This window comes from Echiichthys vipera, assembly GCF_963691815.1.
Source record: "Echiichthys vipera genome assembly, chromosome: 17".
In the NCBI taxonomy this organism is placed as follows: domain Eukaryota; kingdom Metazoa; phylum Chordata; class Actinopteri; order Perciformes; family Trachinidae; genus Echiichthys; species Echiichthys vipera.
The window spans coordinates 9,149,331-9,177,010 of NC_139842.1; the positions used below are offsets into that span (position 1 = coordinate 9,149,331).

General features: G+C 42.6%; 1 protein-coding gene across 1 annotated transcript; it reads left to right on the forward strand.

Annotated features, from left to right (window-relative positions):
* Nucleotides 1-707: 707 nt before the first annotated feature.
* On the forward strand, nt 708-27,583 carry nherf1b (NHERF family PDZ scaffold protein 1b). The gene is made up of 6 exons (XM_083931987.1): nt 708-1,680; nt 18,156-18,329; nt 21,108-21,261; nt 23,559-23,602; nt 26,010-26,129; nt 26,240-27,583. Exons 1-6 carry the CDS (start codon nt 1,090-1,092, stop codon nt 26,375-26,377), a joined length of 1,221 nt encoding a protein of 406 aa, XP_083788113.1. The 5' UTR covers nt 708-1,089; the 3' UTR covers nt 26,378-27,583.
* Nucleotides 27,584-27,680: the final 97 nt, after the last annotated feature.

A 27,680-nucleotide genomic window follows, 5' to 3' on the forward strand; every position in this document is an offset into this window, starting at 1 on the left:
GGGCTCCTTCCTTTTGGATTGCAGTTGGTAATCGACTTGAATGGACTTTACTATGAGAGGAGCTGGTACAGGGGCCAGTAGGTAAGTCTTTAAAACACCCTTTTAATGAACTCTGGGTTCACTACCTACGTTGTTGGTGCTTTGTTTTATGTGTAGAGACTCTTATCATGCTACTGCAGAGGTTTAGTGTTATTTTGAGCAGCATTAGTGGTTAAAAATGCAGTTTTAATGCGTTCACCGTACTGCCCCGAGCTAATAACTGTTAGCCACGTCCGACTGTTTGACATACCGGATTTTTCCGCTAATAGTTCATACACGAAAAAAAAACTGTCTCAATGGCTTATTTCATGTATGTAAGCGCCGAAAAAGACCATGGGATGATTTAAGTAGCCTTCAAATACAATGTGACAAATGTGCAACAATAATTTCTCAGAGAGAGAGAGGGGGGGGGGGGGGCTGCAATGCAAGTTAAAGATAACTATAAGAAAAACACTTTTAATATGGTATAGAACAGGATTTATGGGAGGGACCCAATCCAAAACACAACCAAGTCCTCTGAGCATCACCTTTAAGTATTTTCCTGGACAGTTTGTGTTCACTCCTCCAGTCCTACTTTGCATGAAGCAGCCAGCTGGGCTGTTCGTGAACGCACCTCCCTCTTCCTGAGAGGCTTTTTCTACTTTTGTTGCACAGTTAGGAGAGGGAGCTGTCTGTGTCGGTGTGTGTCTCTCTGTGTGTGTGTGTGTGTGTGTGTTTGTTAGTCTGCTCAACTCAGTTTAGTCCTCGGGTCAGGACCTCCGCTGTCTGATAGCACGAGGATTTAGACAGAGTGTGAGGACCGAGTCAGACTTGGACTCCGTGTGTGAAAGTGGACCACAGAGTGGGACAAACCCCAGCACCGTTTCCCACGGACTAATCTCCCCAAGAGGGCGGGGGTTGGGTGGTTTTTTTTTTTTTTTTGAAGGGGGTACCACACACGAACACACACACCCCTCCTCGGCAGCATCCTGAGCAGGTCTTGTAGTCATTTTCACTTTAAACAACACGTTAAGACAGTTCAGCAGCAGCAGCAGCAGTGTGAAGGCTACCATGCCGAGCAAAAGCCAGTATCTGCGGCCCCGGCTGTGCACGCTGGAGAAGGGGGACAACGGCTACGGCTTCCACCTCCACGGGGAGAAAGGTAAGACGGGGCAGTTTATCCGGTTAGTGGAGCCCGACAGCCCGGCTGAAACCTCGGGGCTCCGCGCCGGAGACCGACTGGTGTTCGTGAACGGGGACGAGGTGGAGAACGAGAGCCACCAGCAGGTCGTGTCCCGGATACGAGCCACTGTGGGCCGGCTGGAGCTCGTAGTGGTGGACCCGGACACGGAGCAGCTGCTGAAGAAACACAACATGAAGTGTCTGCGGGAGTATGTCAACGACGGTGTCCCGTTACCTTTCGACGACGACGAGGTGGAGGAGGAGGAGGAGGAGGAGGAAGAAGAGGTGGTGGTGGAAGTGGAAGAGGAGGTGGACGGGACGGTAAACGGTGATGAGAGGCACGCTAAGAAGGATGAGGTGGAGGTGGAGGAAGAGGGGGAGCAGCGGGAGGAGACACCCAGGGAGTCCACGCCGGTCCCGGAGAGTAACGGAGAAATCCACGTGCACGTCGAGAAAAAGCTGAGCATCAACTCTGAGAAGGTGAGTCAAAGTTAGAATAAGTTTCTGTCCCCTCTGTCCTCCAGCTGTGCACTGTAACTGTAATGCCTGTGAGTGAATGGAATAAAAAAAACCCTGAACGCATCACTGAGGGAGAGAATAGGTGCTCTGTGTCTCTAACATGATAACATGGGCAGCTGCACCCGCATGCTCCAGGCTGTGGGCAGGGTCAGCTGGCTGCACATTTGCTGTGTGGGTGAAAAGGCATCCCGGTTCAGCTACTGGGATCAAGAAAAACTAAACCATGACCCCCACCCCCTCTGTGTCAGTCTGTTACTCCCATGGGTGCAGTTTCCAGGGGGGGGGTACTGAATTATTCAAGATTGAATAAATATATTTTTAGACTTTTCGATCATATTTTAGACACACCTGAAAAAAAAAGTTTGAAATGACCTTAAAATTATGATTTACTAATACAAAAGTTAAGTTTTAGGACTGTTTAGGACAAATAAACAAGAAAAATAAGCACAATAAATGATTCCCTGTGCAGTGCATTTTGATTGATATGACAAGCAAAGTTGTTATTTATGGTGGCCTGGTATGAATTGCATACGGGCAAACCTCCCCCAAAAAACACCTTGGTGTCTCCCTCCAATCCTGACATCAGATCTGCACCCCTGGTTACACCTCTGCTCAACTTTCTCCTCTCAAATCATAGTGTTTGTGTTTTTCTGAAGCAAGAGCAATCACTTGAAAGTGTGATTCACTTCTGTCCTCTGTGATTTCAGCAATGCCACAACGTTAGGCATAAGTGAGCAGCAGTGACACACTCACACACTTTTAAAAGACATGGTGATGTGTCGTTCCTTTGGAAGAACCACCATAAGAAATATCTCACATTGCTGAACACTCCACAGCAAACAACAGGAAATACTCTTCAGTGTTTGTCTGTGAAACATTATGGGCTTGTTCCCACTCCGCAGTGGCCACTTGTTGCTGTGTCTGCAACTTATTTGTGTGTCTGTGTATGCAGCAGTGGGATCAGGGGTTCATTAAATAGCACTCGAGGTTGAAGAGTCCTCCAGTCTGGAACATCTGTGCCCCTCTCGCTGCATCCTGGATGTTTACCCCTGAGGCTGTTTCTGTTTCTGTCCGTGTCCGTGCTCCCCTGCTCGGTACATTACTGTGAGAAGTCTCCACAGTGTGCGGAGAGCCAGCAGCTACCACAAACAAAGACACGGGAAAGATCCTGTGCGTCCATGTGCAGCTCACCTCTGTCTCTACGTGATGGCAGACGGTATTACCTGTTGAATAACAATGAAAATGTAGGTTGTTGCTGATGCTCTCTGAAGCTGACAGGACCTCAACAAGAACAACTTAATGTTAAAGTGATGATGAGGAGTCAAGCTGGGAGTTATATTGAAGTGATATCTATTGTGAGATGAATGTAGATTTTGTATATTGTTAGTGTTGTATAGCTTGAATATTAGTCTGTCCTGGTATTAATGGACTAGTTTGACTTTTGGGAATTCGCTTATTTGCTTTGTTTCTGAGAGTTCGATGAGAAGATTGTTTCCACTCTACTGTCAATATGAAGCTATGGTCAGCAGTCGGTTTTCGTAGCTTAGCACAAAGACTGCACTGTAAAATAGAGCGGTAAAACGACTGGCAGCAAAGTTTCCAGACGGAAACCGTGAAATACAGTGAATAACCGTATCGCAGAGTTACATGTCATAAACTGTAACCAAAAAAAAGCAAAAAAACAATCACATTTCAAAGTCAAAGTCAGCTTTATTGTCAATGCTTCACATGAACAAGACATACGAGGAATCTAAATTTCATTTCTCACTATCCCATGCGTAGACTAGACAAAGACAAAGACAAGACACTGTAAAGTAAGTAAGTAAGTAAGTTGTGGCAAGACACAATGGTAAGTGACACAACATAAATTATCTAAATGCTATAGTAACAACAAAACAATACAACAGTAATAATAATAATAATAATAAAAATAATAAAAGTGCAGATGGTGGCATACTACTCTTACAGGTCTTGAATGAATTATATATATGTGTGTGTGTGTGTGTGTGTGTGTGTGTGTGTGTATGATATGGATGTAAACAATTGATGTTTCAGCAGATTACTGTGAAAGAGTAGTGTCTGTGAAACATTAGCAGCCAAGGATGTGTAAATATAATAGTTTTTTTTTTTTTTAGTGCAAAACGATTGATAGCAGCAGGTCCATACGTGCAATTTGCAAAGTCATTTAGATTACATTAAATATACTGTTTTTTACAGTTCCTGTTTTTACAGTGTGGGAGCAGGGTAACACTAACCTGACTCCACCATATGGATTGATTTGCATGATTTGCATTTGCTCAGCATATCTATCTGGGAACTCTCGTTTGGAGATCTTTTTGGAAGGGGTGAAAATACTGGTTGCTGGTTGGATAAACCACCTGTCTATCGGGCCAAATCAACCAATCAGATCAACGAAGCCTATGCCGTTCTAACAGAGCATCGAGGCAAAGCTCAGTAAGAAAAACATGTTGGTAAAGGATATTTGCAGTTTGTGTAACGCAAATTTAAGGATAAAAGGCACAATTTCAGTTGTCCGGTCCATATTCCAACAGAAAGATCCAAGAGAGAAAAGCGTAAATTAGAGCTACCAGGTTCGGATTTACATGCGTTGTGTCACATTTAAAACCGCCTCAAAACCAACGCTGATAGGATGTTCGCTTGGCAAACTAGGGGGACACAGTGTGGAACCTAAAAACTGGCACATCGTGAAACAACGATGTGTTGTTTTCACTTTGGTTTTTGTACAGGTTAAATAATCTAGATACAGTATCTATCTACAGTATCTATCACGTGTTCATTAGCAGTGTTGGGAGTAACACGTTACAAAGTAACGACTAACGAGTTTGCAATTCAAGTAACCAATTATTATTTTCTCAAAGATTTTAATGCAAAAGAAGGCCTTCAGTGGTGGTAACGAGGAAAACTGTTAAGGATCATATGATGCCTATTTGTAAACTCCTGTCTCCTTATATGAACCCTTCTGTTCAAGAGAAAGCACAAATGACTCAAACGCCGCACTGTCATTACTGAAGCTTTGGAATTTTTCATAGGTGGCCTTTCACTGCTTCCTTACGTCATTCCTTTTTCTCTCTGCAGTGTAATGACCGCTTTCACATAACCAGAGCATACAGGGCCTTTTGAGTTATGTTTCTGGCATTTAAGGCCCACACTTGTGTACAGCTCTTCAGCACTGCCGGCTTAGGTTGTTTGTCCCAGGAATATACGCCGATTGTTCCCGTGTTTACTCTCGATACTCTCCACAGATGGCCTAATGGAGCTGTGGCTGGACAAGTCACACTGGCACGCAACCCAGAGGGAAGTGGCGTCGAAACAAACAATAGCACTCCTAACAAATTCATTTTCATCGCTTGGGTTTTCATTTCAACGAACTCCCACAGTTTGACATATGGAGCAAGAGTCCAAAATGAATCATGCTAAGCAGTGCCCAGTTGGATTTGTATTATTTTTATGTAAATGTGTACAAAACCAAAGATTTCACAGGCTGCGGAAGTTACTTAGGCACAGAGGACACAGTCGAGTGTGTGAGTGTTTAAATTGGACTCAAGGGATGAAGTTTACAGTCTGCGGTGTCTCTATGTTACAGTCAGAGGCACCTCAGGCTGTGTGTTTTTTTGTTGTTGCAGTAACTCCACTCTTTCTGGAATTTTCTCCCCAACATCCTGTCCGGCATTCCTGCGCCCGAGCCCTGTGGCCCGGCCAATGACACACTCACATACACACACATACACACACACACACACACACACACACACACACACACACACACACACACACACGTACAGCCCTGGAAGACACAATCACAGCGTTGGTTCAGCAGTCACACCGGCGTCCGCACTCCGCCTGTCTGGCCTCAGTCTTTGAAGCGACACAAAAGAGGGTTCGAAGAGCGACGCCTTTTCTGGAAACCGAGGAGCCTCGCTCATGGTTGCCTTGGTTAAGCTGATGTCGCATACTTGTGCGTGTGTCTGTGTGTGTGAGCGTGTGGAGTTAATGTATGTGTGAGGATGGAAGTAGGCGAAAGTGAGACAGCGAGGAGAGGTGCGAAAAAATTGAATGAGATGAAGATTCAAAACATGGAGTGCAGCCCGAGAATAAAATAGGAGCCGCTGTCGTCGCAGTGGAACAAAACACACACACGAACAAAAAACCCATAATCGGTTCCAAAGGTCGTTGTTTTGTTTACCAGGCAGTAAAAGTTTTTATTCTGCCATTGTTGAGAGCAGTGAAGTAGCAGCGGATTCTCTCTCTCTCTCTCTGAACTTGTGTTACAAATCCAGATCAGCTCATCCAGAAACTCTTCACGACCTCATAAAAATGATTCCAATGAGTTCTGCGCCGTGTGGTATAAAACTGTGGCGTGTGTTTTTTAGATTTACATTGGAAGCATCTTCTGAGGGGAACTTTAAATGGCCATAAATGAACTAGTTTCACAGCAATTTCTCTTTACTTGGGGAAAAAACAAAGTAATAATGTAATAATGTGTAATGGAGACATCTTCAAATGTCTTATTTTGTCCGACCAACAGTTCAAAAGTCAAAGATTTGCAATTAAATATCTCATTTTCTGCCGCTTGGGGTACCTCAATGAAAACGATTACAAAAAACATAGTTTTCAAGTGTGAGATCATGGGAGTTGTTTTCTACATTAGCATTGTGCTCATTGCAGTCAGCTTCTCTGATTAGGTTTATGGAGGCTTTTACCAGGAGCTGAATTATCTGCAGAGGTGTCCTCCTCTCCAAAACAACAGACCTGCTGAATAAAACCGGTAAAAACAAAAAAATGTGTTTCTCCGATGCTCTTTGGCAGATTAAGAACGTCCCATTAGCTTCGGCTAACATTGGCTCAGAGGAGTCCAATGACTTATATGCTTTATCCGATTAAAATATGTAGTTAAAAAACAAGGTCTTTTAAAACCAGTATCTAAAAAGTGTATCATAAAACTGTCGCTTAAAACGGCATAAAAAGTAAATTTATGACAACCACAAAACAGACGCGAAGGGGATCTGAGGCCGTTGACCAGCGACCAAATGTAGTAGACCATTACCTTGAATAACGATTGCATATTTCTTTCTGGTTTTGAACATAAAGTAAGTACACAACTCAACAAATATATAACAGAGGTCTAATTGTTTTTAGACTCCGGTGAAGCTACTTACTATACCTAAATGCTGAAAATGAACATATTTGAGAGAATGGAAAAATCTATCCATCATTGATAAATGGCACTAATGAAAAACAAATGAGTCCTCTAGATTTGTCAGTCAATGTTTTAAAAATGCAAATGAGTGAACTCGTGAAATAATGGGTGATCATTTTTGCAGTTACACACATGAAAACGTGTTTTTGGGAGCTGCATTTGCTTTTTCTGCAGTGATTCATTAGGAGTCGAGAGAGAGTGTGTGAGGGTGAGAAGTGTTTTCTTGGGAGTCTTCCTGGATGTCTGCTGGCTGCTTACATAAGACTGTCTTTAAACACTAATTACAGGAGAGGAAGAGCGCTTGTGTCAGATGACATTGACTGCGGCCAGATGAGATCTGCTACAAGTGTTTCTGAGAGTGTGTAATCACCCTGTATGTTTCTACAGAAAGGGGACACACGCTGCGTAGAGGCCAGAGATGAGACAAGAGGGCGACTTTGTGCCTGTTAGTTGTAACTTTCCTCCTCTAACCTGAGCCTCTAATCTGCGCATTCAAATAAAAACCTGATTATTAAAGAGCTCGAGGCTTTCCACTGCTTCACCACACGTGCTTAGCTTTTTACACTGGCTTTACATAGAAAGCGTGGTCCTTTGATTGCATGGGACAACATGTTTTCCTAAACAAATCATCCATAAGCTGTTGTGTGGAAGGATTCAGCGTATGTTTTTATGGCCCTCAGGGCAATGTACCATGTCAAGTCAATGGTCTTTTTAACTGGCTTTCATGGGCTGTCCATTAAGTGTGTGTGTGTGTCTGGCATTAACCATATGTTTTCACAGTTAGATCATTCATATACTTTTACCTCACTGACCATTAGCAGGAATTATTCATCTACAGGTTGCATCATCTGTCTTTAGTCTGTGGCACATAACATCACATCCATGTGACATGTGTCTGTGTACTGTCATATCTCCTTCAGTGTGACAGAGAATCGTATCCAGTCTTTTCCTGAGTGCAATTTTCTGTTAATAGAATAAACGTCAGCTTTCGGTGGTCATTTGTCGTGCATCAGAGGCCGAATTAGCCACACCTATAGGAGTTATTTGAGCCAGGATATTCAGGGGTGTGTTTCTGGCTGCCTGCTGCTGTCTGTGGGACTCTTGCCCTGTGCACAGACCCCAGGACATTTGCGCTGGTTTCCTGTCATTGTTGTTGGTGGAAGATGCCTCCGCCTCCCATCTTGCCTGCAGCCCCAGCAGCTCGTAGCAGGACAGTAAAACTACAGCTCAAACGTCCGAGATCTCACCATCGCTCTGTGTCTGAGCAAAAGTAGCACCTGAATGCCTGCAATAAAAACAGGGTCTATAATTAATCAAATGTAACACATAGCATGTCGTTCCAGCAGTTCCAGCAGTTATGAATTATGAAAGTTAACAGTGTCTACAGCTGTGTTTGTTGGTTTCATTGAAGCCATTGTGACAAAGCCAGGTATTGTTCAAGCTCTGTTTGGGTAAAGGAGTGCTCGTCATTGTGTTTGTCTGCTCAGATATACGCCATGATTCATTCTGACACACGGCCACCTGACATTAGGGCTGGGCGATGCTGCAGTATGGCGTTTAATCGTCTTTCAGTGGAATCGATGTGGTGAAAAAACTCGTATCAAGATTTTGTGATACACAATTATGTTGTCTAAATTGACAATAACAAGCACATTAATTAATGAATTAAGTATTACTCGAACTTCTCAGATCACTACACAGTTCAATGCAATAAACATAAAGTGGGTTACATAACCCATGATTTCACATACATGAGCAGATATCGTGATATATTTAGATAAAGTCCTTGTGGGAGATGCGGAAGAAGGCGCTAGAAGAAGGAAGGTATATATCGTATAATCGTTCTAAAATGTCTGTCATACATATTTATCTATATTGTTTCTATTGTGATGTCGAAAAACAGCGGCCAAATTGGGGTACGGAAATATTTATGTCATTTGGACGACATTTTCCGTTCTGATCCTTGTGCGTTATGTTCATTTTGATCTAAAGTTCTAAATTAAAGGGGTAATACAAAATAAGCTATACCATGTGGATATTACATGGATTACCAGAAAACCTGCTCTTGAGATATGAAATTACCATATCGGCCAGCCGGACTTGACATAGGAGCATGTTTTGCATTTGTTTTTCTTCTGCGTGGATGTAGGTTCATGTAGGTTAATGTAGGTGCATTTGTTTGTGTGTGTACGCATAGAAAGTTTTGGAGTCACTCTTCCCTTCGCTGCTCTTGGTTGATCGTCGCGCTGTATGTCTCAGGGAAATGGAAGGTATCCTGGGCTTCATTGTGTTTCAGCTTAAAGATTTGTTTATGTTTTATAACTAACATGTTTCCATGCACTTATGACAAAGTAGAGGCTCAGACTCAAGTGTGTTATGTAACACGGATGAGTAGGAGGATAAGATGATAGATACAAGTACAATATGAACCTGAAAATGAGCATATGTGACCTTTAGTCTGTATAAAAATAAACCAAAACCACATCCATCTTACATCTGCTTGTCTAAAAAGCCACACGCTGCACATTCTCTCTATTAGGTCCATATGTGTCCAATTTGTTTTTTAGTACTCACTAACAGACACTGGTATCACTTCACTTAACACACACTTCTCTTGTCCAGTGGCTCTTATTGGTGAAGTCGTTTTTGTGTGTATTGTGGGTGGGAATCTCAGATTAGCTCATGACACAAACATTGCTATCACAAAAAGTCACCCAAGATAACAAAAGTGTCACAGCGTTTTGCAAGACAGTCATGCACGAGTCATTACAACATCCGTTTAACAAAGAGGCGAGGGAAGCATAGAAAACGATTACAACATAGTGACTGTGTTTAGAGAAACAGTGTGTACCAAAGTGCATGGAGTATTTGCCCTTCTGTAAGTGTTTTGGGGCAGTGTTTGGCTTTTCTATTAACAAACAGTGGAGCGACGACAGGAAATAAAGACAGAGTGGGGAGGACATTGAGATTTCACGGCCAGCATCTTAAACCCTTATAGGCAACCAGGACGACCCAGTACGTTTTTTAGAATTACAAGTTCACACTATTGTTTAAATGTCAGACAGTCAAAAGGCTGAACTACCAAAAGGCACAGCCATTGACCAAAGAAAGGATACAGTTCTACCGCATCACAAGGGACATTATATTAATTGTTGATTACGGGCGCAACAAGTAATCAATGATATGTTGTCTTTGCAAATGATATTGTAGCACTCTCTGTGAAATTTCTCAGTGACGTCAGTCCAAACAACAGCACCACTGTCCCTTCCCCGCAGCCAAGACCACTGTGGCCCAGGTCAGGGGTGGAACCTGAACCCTGTGTGTGTGTGTGTGTGTGTGTGTGTGTGTGTGTGTGTGTGTGTGTGTGTGTGTGTGTGTGTGTGTGTGTGTGCGTGCGTGTGTGTGTGTGTGATTGTGTGTGATTGTGTGTGTGTGTGTGTTTGTGTCCCCTGGGATATTGAACGGAGACTCCACAATGTCACATTCCAGTTCCCACTCCATTCTGCTGAAGGTTCACCACCCCGGCCGGACAATAAGCCGGAGGGCCGCGCCCTGCCAGTAGGGGGGTGGAGGGGGAAATGGCTGGATGTTCGCCCTGAAATAGACTCACCCCCCGCCATCCACCTCCCTTCCCACCTTGGAAGACATACGACCAAGACAGAGCAAATGAAAGAACATTGTTGGTGTTCATATTATGGTAACAAACTAAGGAAATGTAGGAAAAATCCATTCCAAAACACTTGTACGTGTAAGTGTACAGACGGCCGTATCCAGATTGAGACACAGAATTTGTCTTGTTCTTATTTCTGCGGATAAAACAAATAACAAACATGAGCGGCTATTATGTTGAGATGTTTCCTGTCCAGCTACAAAGAGAGACAAGGAGAATCCATCACATAAGAAAATCGATTAGACGGCATCAATAATGCAACGCAGCCAAAAGGCAGGTTTTGATTAAAGGCCATGACTTCTTCTTGAGTGGTAACACTCAATCTCTTATCCCTGAGAACCCCTTTTCGACTCAACTCAACATTTATTTATATAGCACATTTAAAAGAACAACCTTAGTTGCCCAAAGTGCTGCACAACATCAAGTGCTAGCATTATAGATAAAAACAGCATAAATCATCAACATTAACAATAAGAAAGGGTAATAAGAACAATTACTAAGATAAGGCAAAACAAATAAAAGCTATACTAAAGGATGAAAATAACAGGTCAGGGTGTCAGCGTGAGAAGAGGTGGATCTTTAAAAGTGATTTAAAATGATCCATTATTGCATGCTACCTGCATGCTGTAGAAAATGTAGAAAATCCCTAATTTGAAGTCAAAGAACACAGAAGAATGGCTTCAAGAGCAATGTTTTTTGAATTACAAGAGTTAATTATGTTATTCTCTTGGTCCTTGGCTGAAAAGCTCCCACACACTATGTATGCTATGTAACGAACCACTAGTGTTTAACGTCTGCTCATATGCCACAGAGGAACATGTAACACTGAGTGCGACCACATCATGTTGTCACTTCTGCTTGAATGTAACACCAAAGTTCTGCCTTGTCTCAGATATCCCAACATCTGTATTTTCCCTCTTGCCTTCCCCTCTTTCTCTTACTTACACAACACTGTGTGTGAAAGGTGGGTGAGAAATTTGTGTTAAAGATCGAGCCGATGCTTGTGTCAGGTCTGCGAGGGTGGAGCGTCATGGACAGGAAGACTGGCTGAGGAGATAAAAACTTGTTGACTGTGATAGGACAAAACTGACTGCAGAGTGGACAAACTAAAGATGAAGACCCCTTGAGGAAAGGCAGACCCTGATCTTGGGACGGCTGGGCCTCTCTGGTAATCAAGACCGCTACATTTGGTCTTACCAGTGCCTGTACCCCTGCTGTGATGACTGACATTACTTTGCTATTTCCAGGCTTTCCCCCTAAAGAGTCTATTGTAATGGGAACCTTCAGCAGAACTTTTCTTTGGTCTTTTGTAGAGCCAGTGTGTCCTATCCTCAAATGGAAGGGGGGACAGTAGGGTGCTTTGTCCCCCCTCTCCTCTGCCTGCCACGCAGCTGGTTCAATGGTCCAGCTTGAAATGCAACACCCCCATCCTGCCTGAGAGAGCGGTGCGCTCTGTAACACTTGAGAGCACAAAATTTGCACTGCAGTGGTTAAAAAGGAACCAGGTTTACATCAAATATTTCTTAAGTCTGTCCTTGAGGCTGTTAATCTCTGTCAAAAAACTACACATGACAATCACAAGGACCTGGGAGGCCAATGATTTGTCATGTCACTGAGTAACCACAGTGCCTGGCAGTGTGTCACTTTGGCGGTTATTCTTTACGCTGATCAAAGAGGCCGAAGTCACGGGGGAGCTGCCCTCTTTTATTAGTGCAGCACGGGGGGATGGAGTAAGCCACAGAAGGAGAAAGGGCGATACATGAAAATGAAAGAGAGGCTGCTGTAGAGGACGTGTGCATGCACAGAGCTGCTGAGTGTGACAGGTTTCAGGACTCGTGAGTTTACTGGACGTAGACAGTTGAGACACGACCGTTTGGTGTTTGTGTATTTACAGGAAATATCAGCATGTGACCTTTTTCTCTTTTTTTTCAGGGTATGTGAAACAAAAAGAGTAGTTGAGTCGGAGAGGAAGCCTACAGTATTCAACGTCCTCTATGTGTTCTTCATTATTAAGGCCTGTAGTTACACATCAGTCCACTGGCAAAGCCTGGGGAAAATATGAAGTAACTGTCAGGTTGAGTGGCAGAGCTGCAGCCTCTGGCATCCCGCAAACACACACACACACACAGAGACACACACAGACACAGACTTCTTTAAGCACAGACTGCTCCCTCCACGCCAGACACTGGAGTCGCTCGCAGACACAGCGCTCCTCTGTCGAACAGAATCAGCAGGAGAGATGGACAGAGCAAATCTCTAGTGGCTGAGTCAAAGGGTGATAAAAAAATGATGGATGGATATTATGGAGGTGGTTGGATGCCTTTAACACTCTCTAACAGGGTTTAGAAGATGCTAATCAATCAATCTGGGTTGCCAGACACTCACCTGTGGGACTCCTGTGCTCTTTCCGTGCAGTAATATGCATGTAAATGCTGACATTTAATCATTTTAACATGCTAGCAGTGTGGCTCTAGGGATGGCAATGCCTGTCTGTTTGTCAGTCCACCGCTTTGGTCCAAAGTAATCTCTATAAACAGAAATCTGCAAATGAATCATGCAGAATCTGGAGAGCAATAGAGCATTGGCCTGAATGCAATCTTGGAACCCATCAGCTATCATCTCACAACGAGTTGGCTTTTTATTAGCTTTGTGAATTATGGAACAGGAAGTTCTGGCCCGCGCATCTGCCGGCTACACCGAAACCCTGTCGCACCCCAGAGACTGATGGGTTTCAATATTGGCTCCAAACTGAAATAGCTCCATAACTGTTTGGTGAATCTTCATGCAATTTTTCATGATTCACAGAGGATGAATCCTGCTGATTTTGCTGGTCCCCTGACTTTAACTCTCAAAAATGCTGTTTTCAAAGCTATAGTTTGCATTTTAAATATTCACTGTTGCATTCCAGGGAGCAAAGATATTCCAAAAAATGTTTTTATAGTTTACCCCCATGTATGTACGGGGCTGCTGCAGCTGCATCAGAGGCCTGTCAGCTGTACTTTGCCTCAGTATCTTATCTGTTGATTAGCTTCCTGAGGAAAACCAGAAAGGAGTCTAAAACAGGGTTACATCAACCTCCGGGGGGGGGGGGGGACCTGCAAACTCTCACAAACACATAGAGAAACTGTGAGCTGGAACAGCAGATGGGGTGAAATTAGTGAGACAGCCATGTGACTCACTAGTGCGTTTTGAGAATATTAACTCAGGCTCTTGGCATTGTTTTACAGTGATTTGTATTCAAAGCAATTGCTTATTGTAGTTACCAAATCCTTTTGAAGTCAGTGCAGTGGATATAGACACTACAGTCAGTGGCAGACATTAGAGTGAAGTGGGTACAGTTCTACTTTCAACATGACAGGAATTACGTAGTTTCACTTTATTTGGACTGCCCAGTGTTACTTAACTTTGTACACACCCAAGACAGTGTTAATAGTAGCCTCTGTTAGTTGAATATTTTCATCTGTTTAGACTTGATACTAAGTAACGTATTATTATCTGAGTTTTATTACACGGTTTGTTGACTAATGGATTCTGATTGGTCGATTACGATTCTGATTTGATACCAGTTCTCAACTGGAACGGTTCTTGATTTTAATGTCTGCTATGGACGCAATTCTGATCATAGACTCAAATGATTGGTTTCTTTATTGGGTAGCTGTGTAATAAGCGGGGTAATGTAGAGCGGGGGGGGGGGGGGGGGGGGGTCATTATTGTCAATTAAACCCCAAAGGGTTATTCAAGACTGCATCGCTCATCACTTTTACTGACCAGCTCGCTCTACAGTATCGCTTGTGGTAGAGTCAGCTGACGATCAGTTTAAATTAAAGTTAAAGGACTAGTTCAACAATTTGTGAAATCTGCCTTTTTGTTATTATGTTGTTGTTTTTTTTAGATAGGCTGTGGCTAAGGGGTAGAGTGGGTTGTCCTCTTCAACCACAAGATTTGGGGTGCCCCAATTCCTGCTGTCCACATGTCAAAGTGTTCTTGTGTCCATCAGTGTGTCGTCTGAATGGATGAATGAGAATTGTAAAGCGCCACCGGTTAGCTTAGCTTAGCAGGAAGACTGGAAACAGGGAGAAAAAGTTAACCAGCATTACAGAGCGGCTTGTTGATGCCTGGCTTCTTTTAACATGTCAACAGTGATGTTATTCTCTGCTTTACAAACCCTTAACTCATCTGCATTAATGAAAGTCGACTTTCCCATGATTGTGTGTGTGTATGTGTGTGTGTGTGTGTGTGTGTGTGTGTGTGTGTGTGTGTGTGTGTGTGTGTGTGTGTGTGTGTGTGTGTGTGTGTGTGTGTGTGTGTGTGTGTGTGTGTGTGTGTGTGTGTGTGTGTGTGTGTGTGTGTGTGTGTGTGTGTGTGTGTGTGTGTGTGTGTGTGTGTGTGTGTGTGTGTGTGTGTGTGTGTGTGTGTGTGTGTGTGTGTGTGTGTGTGTGTGTGTGTGTGTGTGTGTGTGTGTATATATGTGTGGGGAAATGTTTTGTATCTTCATTTCTCTCTCATGTCAGGAAGTTAAGCCAGTGCAGAGGGAAGCATATTGAGGGAAGATGTGCCAACAGTTCCTGTTCAACACTTCCCTCCTCAAAGGAAAGTTTGTGTCACTGAGAGTGTGTTCAATCTCAAAACACTGTCTTTCTGGAACATTTCTCACAATAGAAAAGTGTGTGACTTTCATTTTAAAGTGATGCTAACAGTCAGAAATAGTCTGGTCGGGTGTATTTGAGTGTGCCAAAAGAAAATTCATGCCACATTGAGTGTCACAGTAACTTTTTCTTTTAATTTTTTTGAAGAAATCTAAATTTTGACACAGATTTTCACAGCCAATCAACCAACCTAAAAATGAGGAAGCGGCACAAACAAATGAATTAATCTGTATTTTCGTTCTCTGAGGTTCTAGTCTGACAGGAAGTGTTCCTGAATTAAGCAGACCTCTGGCCAAAGCTAAGCCTGTAAATATGTAGTTTTACTGCAAGTGTAAATTAGGGAACCCAGATTTGTGTGTGTCGTTCAAGCAGATAAGGCCGTTCAGTATGAGCGTATGTGGGGGAGTTTTGTTTTATCAGTTTGTAGTTTACAGAACGTCCCATGAATGTTCTGCAGTTGTATCTTTGATGTGCAGAAGTATATTTGCAACTGACAGCTGTGTTTATCAGATTTTTGCGGTAACATAACGGAGACCTTACATTGTATTTGTTGGTAACAGATGAAGTAGTGGGTCCTTGGTTCCCCTCCTGGCTTGTGTATGTTCAGCAGATTCCACAGATTGCAGACCCTCGTGGAGATTCTTCAGCCCTCCACTCCTCTGCGACACAAACCCTCCTCTGTTGTCCCTGCCAGAGCCTCTGTCTCCCTGCACGGGGACGTCTAACCTCAGCCAGAGCGCACCATGAGTGTCAGACAGTCTCATGCCAAGGCTGCAGTGTGTGTTGATGACACTCAGGGTTTCATTTGCTTTTGGGTGTCGAATACTGGGCACATGAACTGAGTAATTATACATCATGGAGAGTGCTTTACTGTCACAGGGAGTGAGAGTCCTGCATGAATCTTGGTCTTTAGTGCTTACTGTGCCATCACACAGCAAAAGTAGAAGACACTCTTCTTTCAGAGGAGATAAGGTCAGTAATAAGAACAGACATTAAGCTTAGACAGTCTGTACTTTGACTTGCATCGTTTACATTTATAGGACTCGCAAAGGAAGGTGTTTCACTTTTGGGTGTAACACTCACGCAAAAGTAAAGGACGTGCAATCAAAGACAATCATTTTTGATTGCCATTATGATGAAAGTCTGGCTGTAGGGCTGTTATCAGCACATCTGATCAGCAGGATAAATGCTCAGCACACTCCAGCTGCTCAGCAGGCACTTGATTGACGCAAAGATAAGCAATCTGCATGATGAGAACAGACTGCCGTTAGACAAACTGCAATTGTATTTAAAGGTGACATATTGTAAGAAATAGTGAGATTTTCCATCACCTGTATTGTATTATAAAGCAGGTTGAGGTGCTTTAGAGAGACTGTGAAGGTATCAACACTCAATCCACAGAGAAATGCCGGCAGCCTGTATTCAGGGGCTTAAAGAGACGGGCACGACAACTGAGTGTTTCAGACAGAGGGTGAATACAGGTTTATTCAGACAGACACTATGAAAAAACAATGTGTTTTTGAACATTAAAGCATGTGAACATGTTCAAGTAGAAACCCTATGGTAAAGTGAGTCTGTTATCAATATTTTCATCAAACTCTTGGCAAGAAAGCAAACATTTTTTATACGTATCCTTTTAAAGCTACACTTTTTCTGTAAAATTAAGCTTTTTTGCCTGTAAGAGAAAGAGCAACCCATCCACCCTAATTTAACAATGGTTGTTTGTCCAAACTGTCTTATTACATCACATGATTCATAGTTTGTAGTAAATAAAGTTCACAGTACCACTTACTCTCATTTGGAGCCGCCACAGAGTTTCTAAAGCATGTCTTTTTTTTATTGGCGGTTAATTTTTTATTCTTGGGTTCTTCTTTGTGTGTTGGTTGGTAGCTTAGAACAATTTCATTACATAATGCAGTAAAGTGACAATCACTTATTGCTTATGTCACGTTGAATACAAGGGGAAATGTTGAGTCAGTTGTCATTATGTCCACAGTTCATTTATGTCCACTGATGTTCTGAAGTAGCTTTAATCAATCAGCCTCTTGCCAGTGTTTTCTGTAGACTGAGTCAGACTTATTTCTAGAGGTTGTTCATTGTCTCAGAGTGTTCAGTTGACAGAGGGCGGCAGCACGCAGCAGCTCTGATGTGGAGGGAGTGTCAGGACAGGTTTGGTCACAGTGACAAAGATTATCCTGACCAGAGCAGCGTCTCCTGAGCTCTTTAGCTCCTGTATTTCACCGTGTTTTGACCTCTTTGATGACAAAGCCGTTAAAGCCCCCTTTTTCTAAATAAAGACCCTGCTTCTTCCACACAGCGGAAGGGAGGTTCTGGATTTGAGCTAGAGTTTTTTCCTGGATGACAATACAGCTCTTACTCTTCCTGCCATCCCAGAGTGGGACTGGACGGGACAGGGCGAGGTGGTCAGAGGTCAGCGCCCAACTTCAATTGTCCTCCTCGGAGCCTGGAGCGGGCAAGGCTGCTGACCACACCGGAATCGGTCCCTTCCTCAAGGCCAGAGCAGCGCCGACCATCCAGCCCCCACCCTAAATTCTCCTTCCCACCAGACCTCCAATCACAAGCCTCCAAGACCCTCTTCCTTCCCGGCGAGCAGTTTGGAGTCACGTGGAGTCCAAACAGCAGCTTCAGTTTACACACGATTGTTAAAAACACACTGCACAGCACATCAGCATGCAGCAGCCACCTGTATGTTCAACCTCGGCTTTATATTCATGGTTAACGATTCACTGGAGCTCTCCGTCATTTTTGTGCCTCTTGTTCTCCCTGAACCCATGGTGGAGGTATTTTTTGAAAAGCTAATGTTCTGGTCAATTGATGCATGTTACATTGTAACAGCTTATTAACACACTGTATATGTTTCCTGTCCTCTTGTCCCTTCCAGGAGGTGTCGTGCACAGAGCTGCGGCCACGTCTCTGTTTGATTCAGCGAGGGTCAAACGGATATGGCTTCAACCTGCACAGCGAGCGGGCGCGGCCAGGCCAGTACATCAGAGTTGTGGATGAAGACTCTCCGGCAGAGAGGGCCGGCCTGCTGTCTAAGGACAGGATAGTACAGGTACTTTAATAAGGTTGACGTTAGAATACTTTGAGACTATGCAGCGCGGTAACTGGCATAGTAAGAGGGACATTACTCTTCTGGTAAGATGATTTTTCTAGTTTAGAAACTCCTTGAACAGAATGCCTTGTCTTGGTTTTGGTCTTGTGTAAAAAGCATTAATGGCAGATTTAAGGAAATTTAATGATCATTATGAGAACTTACTGATACTGAGTTACACAGAAATATCTGTCCTGACTACTCTGCCATACGCTCTAGAATAGCGTGGTGAATGATGCAGTGTGTAATCAGGCCTCGCCGTGCTGCAGGGATGACGTGTTTTTGTAGGCTGACCTGGAAATGAGTGTCATCGTGGTTCCTGCAACAAAAAGCCGATGGGATTTTTCCATTGAATTTCTTTTTATTATGGCAGAAAATAAACTCTGTTGCGAACAAAATGTATGATACTTACATGTTCTGTTCAGCAAGATCATTCACAAATGAACACCACTTTTATGATTTTGAAGCGTAATGGCAAAAGCCAGAAGTAAAGAGTGCTCCTTACGTTAGGCTGGGAACTAAGTAGACTTTGTCACCACCACTAGCTTCAAACTGATTTTGCGTGTTTGGCGTAATGACGTTTGTAGTTTCATTTAGCCACTTGTTAGAAACTGCATTTTTAAAGACACATACAAGCTTCAAAATTCCCAAGGTGGGTATTTACTGATGCGTTTTATGTTGTAGAATAGAAAGTGAAAATCTGTAGATCTATAGATTTTACCTTGTCGTTGCTTCATTGAAATTAATGATTGAGGCTCAATATCAGAACTTAAAGTATACAGTGAGCCGTTTCATGCTGGTTTAGAATGGGAAATATGAGTACATACATTAACAAAAAAGTTTCATTTTAAAACAGAAAAGTTATCTGACTGATCGTCATCCATCTAAAATTATTCTAGTAGTATCTAAGTTCTCCTGGTACTCCCAGAGTTAAGTGTGTGTTCAGAGGAATGTGTTGTGATCTCACAGCCGCTCTGTGGGGTCTTAATCCCCCAGGGGACTCTGGAGTAACAGTCACTGTGAGCAGCCTCACACTGGAATAATCAGCTTCTAAACTGGTCTGGGGTCTGCTCAGTCCACCTCCTCTTTTCTAGTTTATTTATAAGTAAGTTAAGTACGACTGTAAAGTGAGATTCTCAAAGTAAACTTTCTATCATACAATTACGGTGAAAAATAAGCAAGTGTGTTATTCAAATATAGAACAAAAGTCACTGTTCAACAGTAATAACATTTTGAGCTAAGGTATGAGAGTTTTTACTGTACCTTTATGACAGTCACACACCACATGTTCAATTTTATTGTCCTGGAATAAATATTACAACCATAAAACCTTGTTGTAATATCATTCAACCAATCATTTTTGTTATTGCTGTGGAAACCGTTTGTGTCCAAAACATCATTTTTCAGGAATGTGAGGTTTTGCTGACAGTTTGAGGATCAAATGGAGTTGAAATGAAGATTTAGTCACAAGTTATTTTTAAAAGTTTTCCTTGGTTCAAACTTTATAAAACCCACACACAGACAGAGAGTAAAGGGAGACCAATAGCACTGATTTATGAATAAAAATAAAAATGACAAAAAATAGAGATACGGGGTTTCCCCCAGACAGTGACGTTATTCTTTAGCCAGCGGAAGCAAAACACGATGAAAGTGTCTGACTCATTCAGAGTCATACATTATTCGGACATGTGTTTAAATCAGAGCTAATGATCCCTTCAGGAGCTAGAGTGGAATGAAAAGGAAGAAATCAGAGGAGAAGGAGGACAGAAACAGGACAGAGGGATTAGAAGTATCACAGATATTTGGGTCTGTACCTATGAGAGTCTAGCGAGGCGTTTCCAGACCCCCAGAGGGCCCCAGACGGCCGCACCACCCACTGAGGAGCGGGGCTTTGTGGGGAGTGGACGGCCATTGTTACTGCTGTTACTGGCCAAGCAGCTATTGTCCAGCTTCCTCTGTGGGACTGGCTTAGACATGCAGGTCCACCCTATGACCTAAACACACACACACACACACACACACACACACACACACACACCCTTCGAGACATTTCTAACATGCTTTCCCATGGTGATTTTATCCCAGAGCACTCAGCTGGTGTGGGGGTGAGCCACCTGACATGTCCAGTTACTGTATAACACAGAGTTAAAGAGTCACCTAACATTTAAACGTGTTGTATAAAAGTTGATTTAAAGGGCAATCCTAAACAAATCAAAATCATAACTTTTGATACTGAGCAAGGATTGTTTTGCAAGTTAGCGACTGAAAGAATGTGCGTGTGCATGCGAACGTGCGTTTGAGCGTGGACACACAGGATTTCCTGCCCTGGAGCCTCGGGCAGACAAAGTGATAATATTGAGAAAGAAATCCTTGACAGTGATGGTTCACTTCTCTGTGGGAACAAAGACAAAGGCTATAATAATAAATTATGGCTTCTTTCTCATCTTTTCTCCCTTTCCCCTCTACTTTCCTCCTCTTTGCGTTTTTGTTTCATTTTAAATGTATTTATTTATTTATTTTTCTTTCTTTTGCTGTGTATCTATTATTTAATTGTGTGTATTATTAGTATTGCTACAAATACCTTTGTTCTTTAAATACATCTATTTTGTTCTCTTGTTTTGTAAATTCTTGTTTTGTATAAATAAAAAAAAAGAGAAAGTGGCTTTTTTTTTAATTAATAATTTTCTGCTGCGGTAAAAAACATTTTTTTTAACAAACATCATCTCTTTTTCTCCTCAGGTGAACGGTCTGTCAGTAGAAGGGAAGACACATTCAGAGGTTGTGGCCACCATTAAAGCCGGTGGGAACGAGGCGCGTCTACTGGTGGTGGACCCCGACACAGACGCCTTCTTCAAGAATTGCCGAGTGACCCCCACCTTGGACCACCTCACCGGTAAAAGGACACACACACACACACTGATTTCACCATCACTAAAGAGGCAGCTCAAGTTCAACTGCAGTCATCAGACAAGTACGGAGTGAATGACTGCAATAAGCTCGTAATGTGTCCCTCCAGGTTCATTGTCAGTCGTAGTTAAAAACACATTGCGCACACGAGACGTCGCCTCGTCCTGTCCTCCTCTCAACTCCCAACAGATTAAAAGTCCGTCACACAGTTTCTCAGCTCTCCTCTCCTCCTTTTAATTCTCTCTATATCTCTTTGTCTAGCTCTATCCTGCATGGCTCTTTTTCTTTTTATCTCTCTGCCAAGAAACGGAGACAGAGACAGAGACGCTGAGCCACTTCCTGCGCTCCAAGCTGATGCCATGTGGAGAAAGTTAATCTTTTAGACATAAATAGATGAGATCAGACAGATCAGAGTGGGATTGCACTGAGAGACAGTGTTGTTTGTAAAGTGTAAAGGCTTAAATGCAGATACCTCGCTTGACTCTTGAAAGAAACAATTGCTTTTTTTCTCCTGACCTTGGCCTTTATCAACAAATAAGATAAGATTAAACTTTAATAATCTAAATTATTTTTTTTTGCCAGAGATTACGAAAAAAAATTCAGCGTACATAAGAAAAAAATAGAGCTACAAATGTAATGCTTATAAAGAGTGATGTTGACACCAGTAAGATACATTAGTAAGTAATTAAGCTAAAAAGAAAAGTAATATTGGGCGTGATAATGGATTCATTATTATTATTACTATTATTATACAGATGGAGTTTGTCATGGAGACCTCAGGAAGCTCCAGAAAACTTCCAATAAGAGGACCTTTGTCTAAACTTGTTTGTCAAACTGCTCTTTCAAAGGTCAATAATAAACCTTCGGGCTAAATAAATGAATACATAACTGACTAAAGGGATACTTGTTTTGAAAAGGTCAGATATGGTCCTTCCAGGAGCTGGTAAGGGATTCAGTGCCTTGCTCAAAGGCTACTGGAGTACCTGCCATAGCCTCCAGGGGGAGGCCTGGTACAGTCTGTGATTTGGTGTCTGTGTTTGAGGGCTGTCCCTTCACAGAAAAAAAACCTTGGGCAGGTGGTGTGTGTTTGTGTGTGTCAGTACCACTCTGCACCATGAGTCCCCTTAAGTAAACAGGCTGCTGCCAGCTGTTGGCATGGCAACAGACAGTGGAGGGGGGGATGCTGCCCTCTGCCCTTTATCCGCGCCAGAGGAAATTCAATTTCTTTTGTTGAAATCTGTTGATGGTTAAACAGATTGTTCCCAGTTGATCATTAATAAATGAGTTTGATCTGTTAGTATGCGCTTGGGTGTGCGTCGTGTGCTTTCTTTCGATGACACCGAACAAGAGGCAGATATTTCATAAGTTCTTGGACTCTCGAACCCTCCGGTGTTTCAGTCCAGGATTAAAAATAATAACGGCCTACAGGGAAAAGATTCCAGCAAGGTTTTTCCCAGGTAACTGCCTGCACTTCACATGCCGCCCACTCAGAAGACACCTGTCTAAAGGGACTCTTCACACACTCGAACAGCCTCTGTCTGAGCAGCCCGGCTGGCCAGCAGCTTTGTTTGGTTTCCAAGGTGCTGGCTCCAAGTGGCCTCTCAGCCTGGAGCCGGAGCTGTATACTGGGACTTGGAGAGGCTGCTCCAAGAGTCAGACACACACACACACACACACACACACACACACACACACACACACACAGCAAAGACCTGAGGAGGCGTCGAATCTCAGATTAACTCTGGAGGACCAGCTGCTATCTCTAGTAATAATCACCATTAACTAGAAACACTTTTCTGCTGTGCGGAGGATCAGAAGGATGGAAGGTAGGGGAAGTGTGGGACTTCTGTGATGCTGTCTGTCTGCAGTTATCACCTCTAAAAAATGAGTTTTGTGTTTTACACGGCTTTATGTCAATGCATTTTATGAGAAAAAAAAGCTGCAGGTAAATGTTCCTGCTCCTGCTATCTGATATGTTGAGGGTCTGTGGATGCACTGGAGGAGGAGGGGAGGTACAGAGGAGCGCGTGGAGCACCATCTCATAGAAGATGAACCATGTGTGAATAATAGATGATCTGCTCATACCTGCGCTATGTAATAGAGTAGGTGATGGTGGAATGAAAGGTGAGCTGCAGAAGGACTCTTGATCTAGCAGAGTGGAGCTGATGGTGCAGGACTGAGGAACTGCACATATCATGACATGACATTTGTCCTGACAGGCAGGGGAAGAGTTGTGTTTTAGGAGTCCAATGACTGATTCTTGTGTCATTTTCATGTCTACAGGTCCGCTGCCTGAGCCTGTCATTAATGGAGGAATGGAGGAGAAGGTAAGATTACACCAGCAACAAATATATCACAGAGACAGGGAGACAAACGCACTTAAAAAGAGTGCGGGGCTATCATTCGGTTTGGGGTTCTGCTTTAGAGCGAAGCCAAAAGTGGGATTTGAACTTTTGTAGTGTGTGAAGAGCTGTCAGTCTCCCACGGTGACAACTTCCCTCTTCTTCAATGGAGCTTCTGCTTCCTGACAGAGAGGACAATAATAGCTCCACTTTGAATACTCTGTAGCTCTTCGTGTGGCACGGACAGTCCAGCAGGCCGAGGTCGGACAGGGTTTCAAAGCAACACGCAGGGTTATGGCATTCAGGTGTGGTTTGCCACATCAGAGAACTGAGACGCTGGTGGAGTGAGTTATTAATCACAGAGACGTGCACTGAATGTTCTTTCCTGTGATTGTCTAAAAGTTCTGGCATTCATTGTATGGTGCTACGTTGCCAACCCCACCCAGCTAGTCCTTCATTAACTTTGAATTATTTAAAAGTATTTGACCAAGGACGGATTGTGTATACAAAATAAAAATCATCCAGTAGATAAAGCGGTTTATAGTGTATTGTATAAAAGTTATATTAAAGTTACTCTTCTGAGCTGAAGTATTTGGGCGTAATCCTAATGAGACACACTGACCAACACTTTACTGTAGGACGCAAGTGCACTCACAGAATTAAAGGTGTAGTTCAACAGTTTGGGAAATAAGCTTGTTTGCTTTCTTGCCCAGACTGAGATGAGATGATTGATAACACTCTTACGTCTGCACAGTAAACATCACAGCTCGCTGTTGGACACGAATTTGCCCGAGTGGCACAAATGAAAGCCAAAATGGTGGGCATCTTTGGGATTTTAACATTGTTTCAATTTGAAAAAAAAAAACATTCACGTTAAACGTACAGGGACAATATTTAAGAAAAGGAGAAAGACAGGAAGGAAACAGAGAGAAAATAAATAGAAAATACACAGTCACGCGTGTCCATTTCTAGCTATCTTAGCGTTGCAGCTAAAGCCTGTAGAGTTGGTACGTTAGCTGTTTGGGTCGAATAAATACGAATGGTAAAAAGCAGTGAAATAGGCGGAAAGTTGTTTCGCTTTCTGTCTTAACGCACCTTAAAAACTACAAATCACCATCAGATGCTAGATGACTGTCATTCAAACAAAGCCTGACCTTAGTCCTTCATGGCCAACGTTCGCTAGCTTCTAACTCAAGTGTTCACGCTTCGGCGACTCGTTTAGTACGTTTCCACATCTACCACTATGTCTTGGTTCTGAGCTGTTGCCAGGCAACCAAAAGAGACTCCAGGAAGTTTCTGCTCTCAGTCAGAGAAATAGTCCAGTTGGCTACTTAACGTCTACGTAAAATGCAAAACTTGTTTTTATAGTTAGTTATTTTGCTGATAACTTATGATAAAAAGTTCATTATTTAGTTTTAGAGGTGCCTACAGTGTATATTCCAACAAACACAAACTGTGTGTGTGTGTGTGTGTGTGTGCGTGTGCGTGTGCGTGTGCGTGTGCGTGTGCGTGTGCGTGTGCGTGTGCGTGTGTGTGTGTTTTTCTAACGTTACAAGTATGCTTTTTGAGGGTCTCTCTCAGGTTACCAGAGTGTTTTGTTCCCAGTTGGACACACTAGACTTGTGTAAATCAGCGTTGATAAGATTAGATGATTCCAGGGTTGTATAAAGACACCAGAACACAAACTAAAAGAAACTACTGTCTGGTCGGGCGTTTGGCCAAATACGTAAAGTGAAGCTCGACCGTTGGGTCTTGTTGCTCAAGGGCTGTATGTGCAGCAGCGAAGCATGTTACTCGTATCGTTGCGTAACAGCGGCGCTTGTTAAAGGGTTGAAGAGCTGAGAGGGAAGGGTGGAGCGAGAGGTCAGGGAGAAGTCGCCTGAGAGGTAAAAGACGTGGTCTTTAAAGAATGGTGGATTGGAGTATGGTCAGAACACAAAGGGCAGGAAATAATCTGAAGGAAATGAAGAACAATTCAACCAGGAAGAGAAGCAGGAAGAGTTCCTCAAATTTCACCAGCCACCACTCAAACATTTTTTTAAAAGTGCTTTTGCCTTTTCCCCAAATATATACCCAGGAAAAATGCCACAGATGTGCTAAATATCTCTTAAAAATGCCCATATTTTCTAAAGAAGCAGACCATTCTTTTGTTACATATGCTTCCCAATATTTATCTTTTTTTTAAAAAAACTGATTATGTGTCAGAGAAACACTTGATAGGGACCTCTAAGGTAAACTCAAATCCAAGGTTGCCTCCCTGTGGTAAAGTCTGGTACTGCACCAAGGCTGGGGGGGAAATACTCCCTTGTAAATGTTGCTGATGTTAAAAAATGTCTCTTTATTATTTTGTTATTTGTTTATATAATCATGAAGTGATTCTGATTGTTCCCAGGTGAATGGTAGAGGAGCCAAAGAGGCACAGAGAGATTCAAAGCTTTCGGTCAGTCCGTCTCCATCCAACGCCTCATCCAACACCTCGCTCACGACCCCGCCCGCAAACACCCCACCTGAGGTACGGAGGTCTCATGGAAATACCCTGCAGCACAACAACCTTGTGTCATTTTAAAAACAAAAAAAACAACATAATGCAACATCCTCTTTCTCCCGTTTTTCATGATTCAGGGTTTTATCCCCGACGCCATTCCAGCGCTCAACCTGTCCCTGCAGCAGGTTAAAGAGCTCGCCCACCAGAAACGCTCCAACAAAAGAGCCCCACCCATGGACTGGACCAAGAAAAATGAACTCTTCAGCAACCTATAGGACACCTCACCTCATTCACTACACACACACACAAGTTCACACACATATTTTATAGTGATTCTTACAAAGAAACATCAGAAAGACATGTTTTTATTTTCATAAAAGAGCAGTTTAACCACTGGTATCAGACAAAGTCGAGACGTTCTGTAAAATATAGTATTCTTCCTTTTATTACTCTTCATGTTATAACCCAAATATTATACATGTATACTGTGCTACTAACAATGACAATGCATCTGCCAATGAAAGAGAACTGGACCATGTTGAAAATGTGTGTCTGTCTTTCTGTGTGTGCGTGTGTGTGTGCGCGCATGTGCGCGTGTGTGTGTGTGTGCGGACCTTGATAGTCCCTGCTGGCCAGAGTCTGGTGCCTGTGGAAACGAGGAGGAGTTGATCGTTAACTTGAATGAGCCTCCTCCTCCTCCGTCTGCTTCTGTTAAGAGAGTCTACTAACATTTAAATCATTGTAGTGTCTTCGACAAACAGGAGTTAAACCAGCCTGACAATCAGTTCATTATAAATTATAGTTTACCTTTTTATTAGTGTGTAGGGATCAAACATAAATGACAACAGTAATGTTTTTATCCGACTAGATTACAGTTTACATGTTAACGTTTTGTGATATGTAAAAAAAAAAAAGTATGTGATCCCAAAATGAGATAACACCATTGCATTCCTCATTAAATGTTTCTTAATATGAAGTCCCTTACTGATGGCTTTAAACTGGAAAGAACTGTGTTTTAAAGATTCTCTTATAATGTGTATATATATATCATATGTCATGTATATTTTTACATAAACTCCACTCTCTGAATAATAGTGCCCACCATTTACTCTGTCTGAATACATGACATCACCTTTTATTAAATGTGAACTACAGTTTATTATGATATAACTTATACCGTCCTCACTTTACCATAATGTCCGCTGTGAATCAGTTCACATTTTGAGCATCGTGGAATATTTTTATTGCTCTCGGAGAAATTAGATTTTTACATATTTCTACCATGTCTTAATAAACAATAATGATGTGTTTCTAAAAGAATGTCAGTGCTTCACTAGATGTTATGCTTCCTTGTCCAGTATTGATAATCGTGATGATTTTTTTGAAAATGAATGATTGAATTAAATGAAGAGTTTTGTTTTTGTAGCCTGTGTAAGACGTAAGCGGTTTCTATACTGTAATAAATCAGTCATGACACAACATTATCCAGTGACGTTGTTTTTTATTCAGTTATGTGTGTTATTGCTTTATGAAACAATACGACCACACACCAATAAATATAGCAGACGGTGCTGTTTA

Coding starts and splice junctions, on each gene's coding strand:
- nherf1b (XM_083931987.1), top strand. CDS start 1,090: ATGCCGAGCAAAAGCCAGTATCTGCGGCCCCGGCTGTGCACGCTGGAG. Junction 18,330..21,107: donor CTAAGGACAGGATAGTACAG/GTACTTTAATAA, acceptor TTTTCTCCTCAG/GTGAACGGTCTGTCAGTAGA. Junction 21,262..23,558: donor CACCTTGGACCACCTCACCG/GTAAAAGGACAC, acceptor TCATGTCTACAG/GTCCGCTGCCTGAGCCTGTC.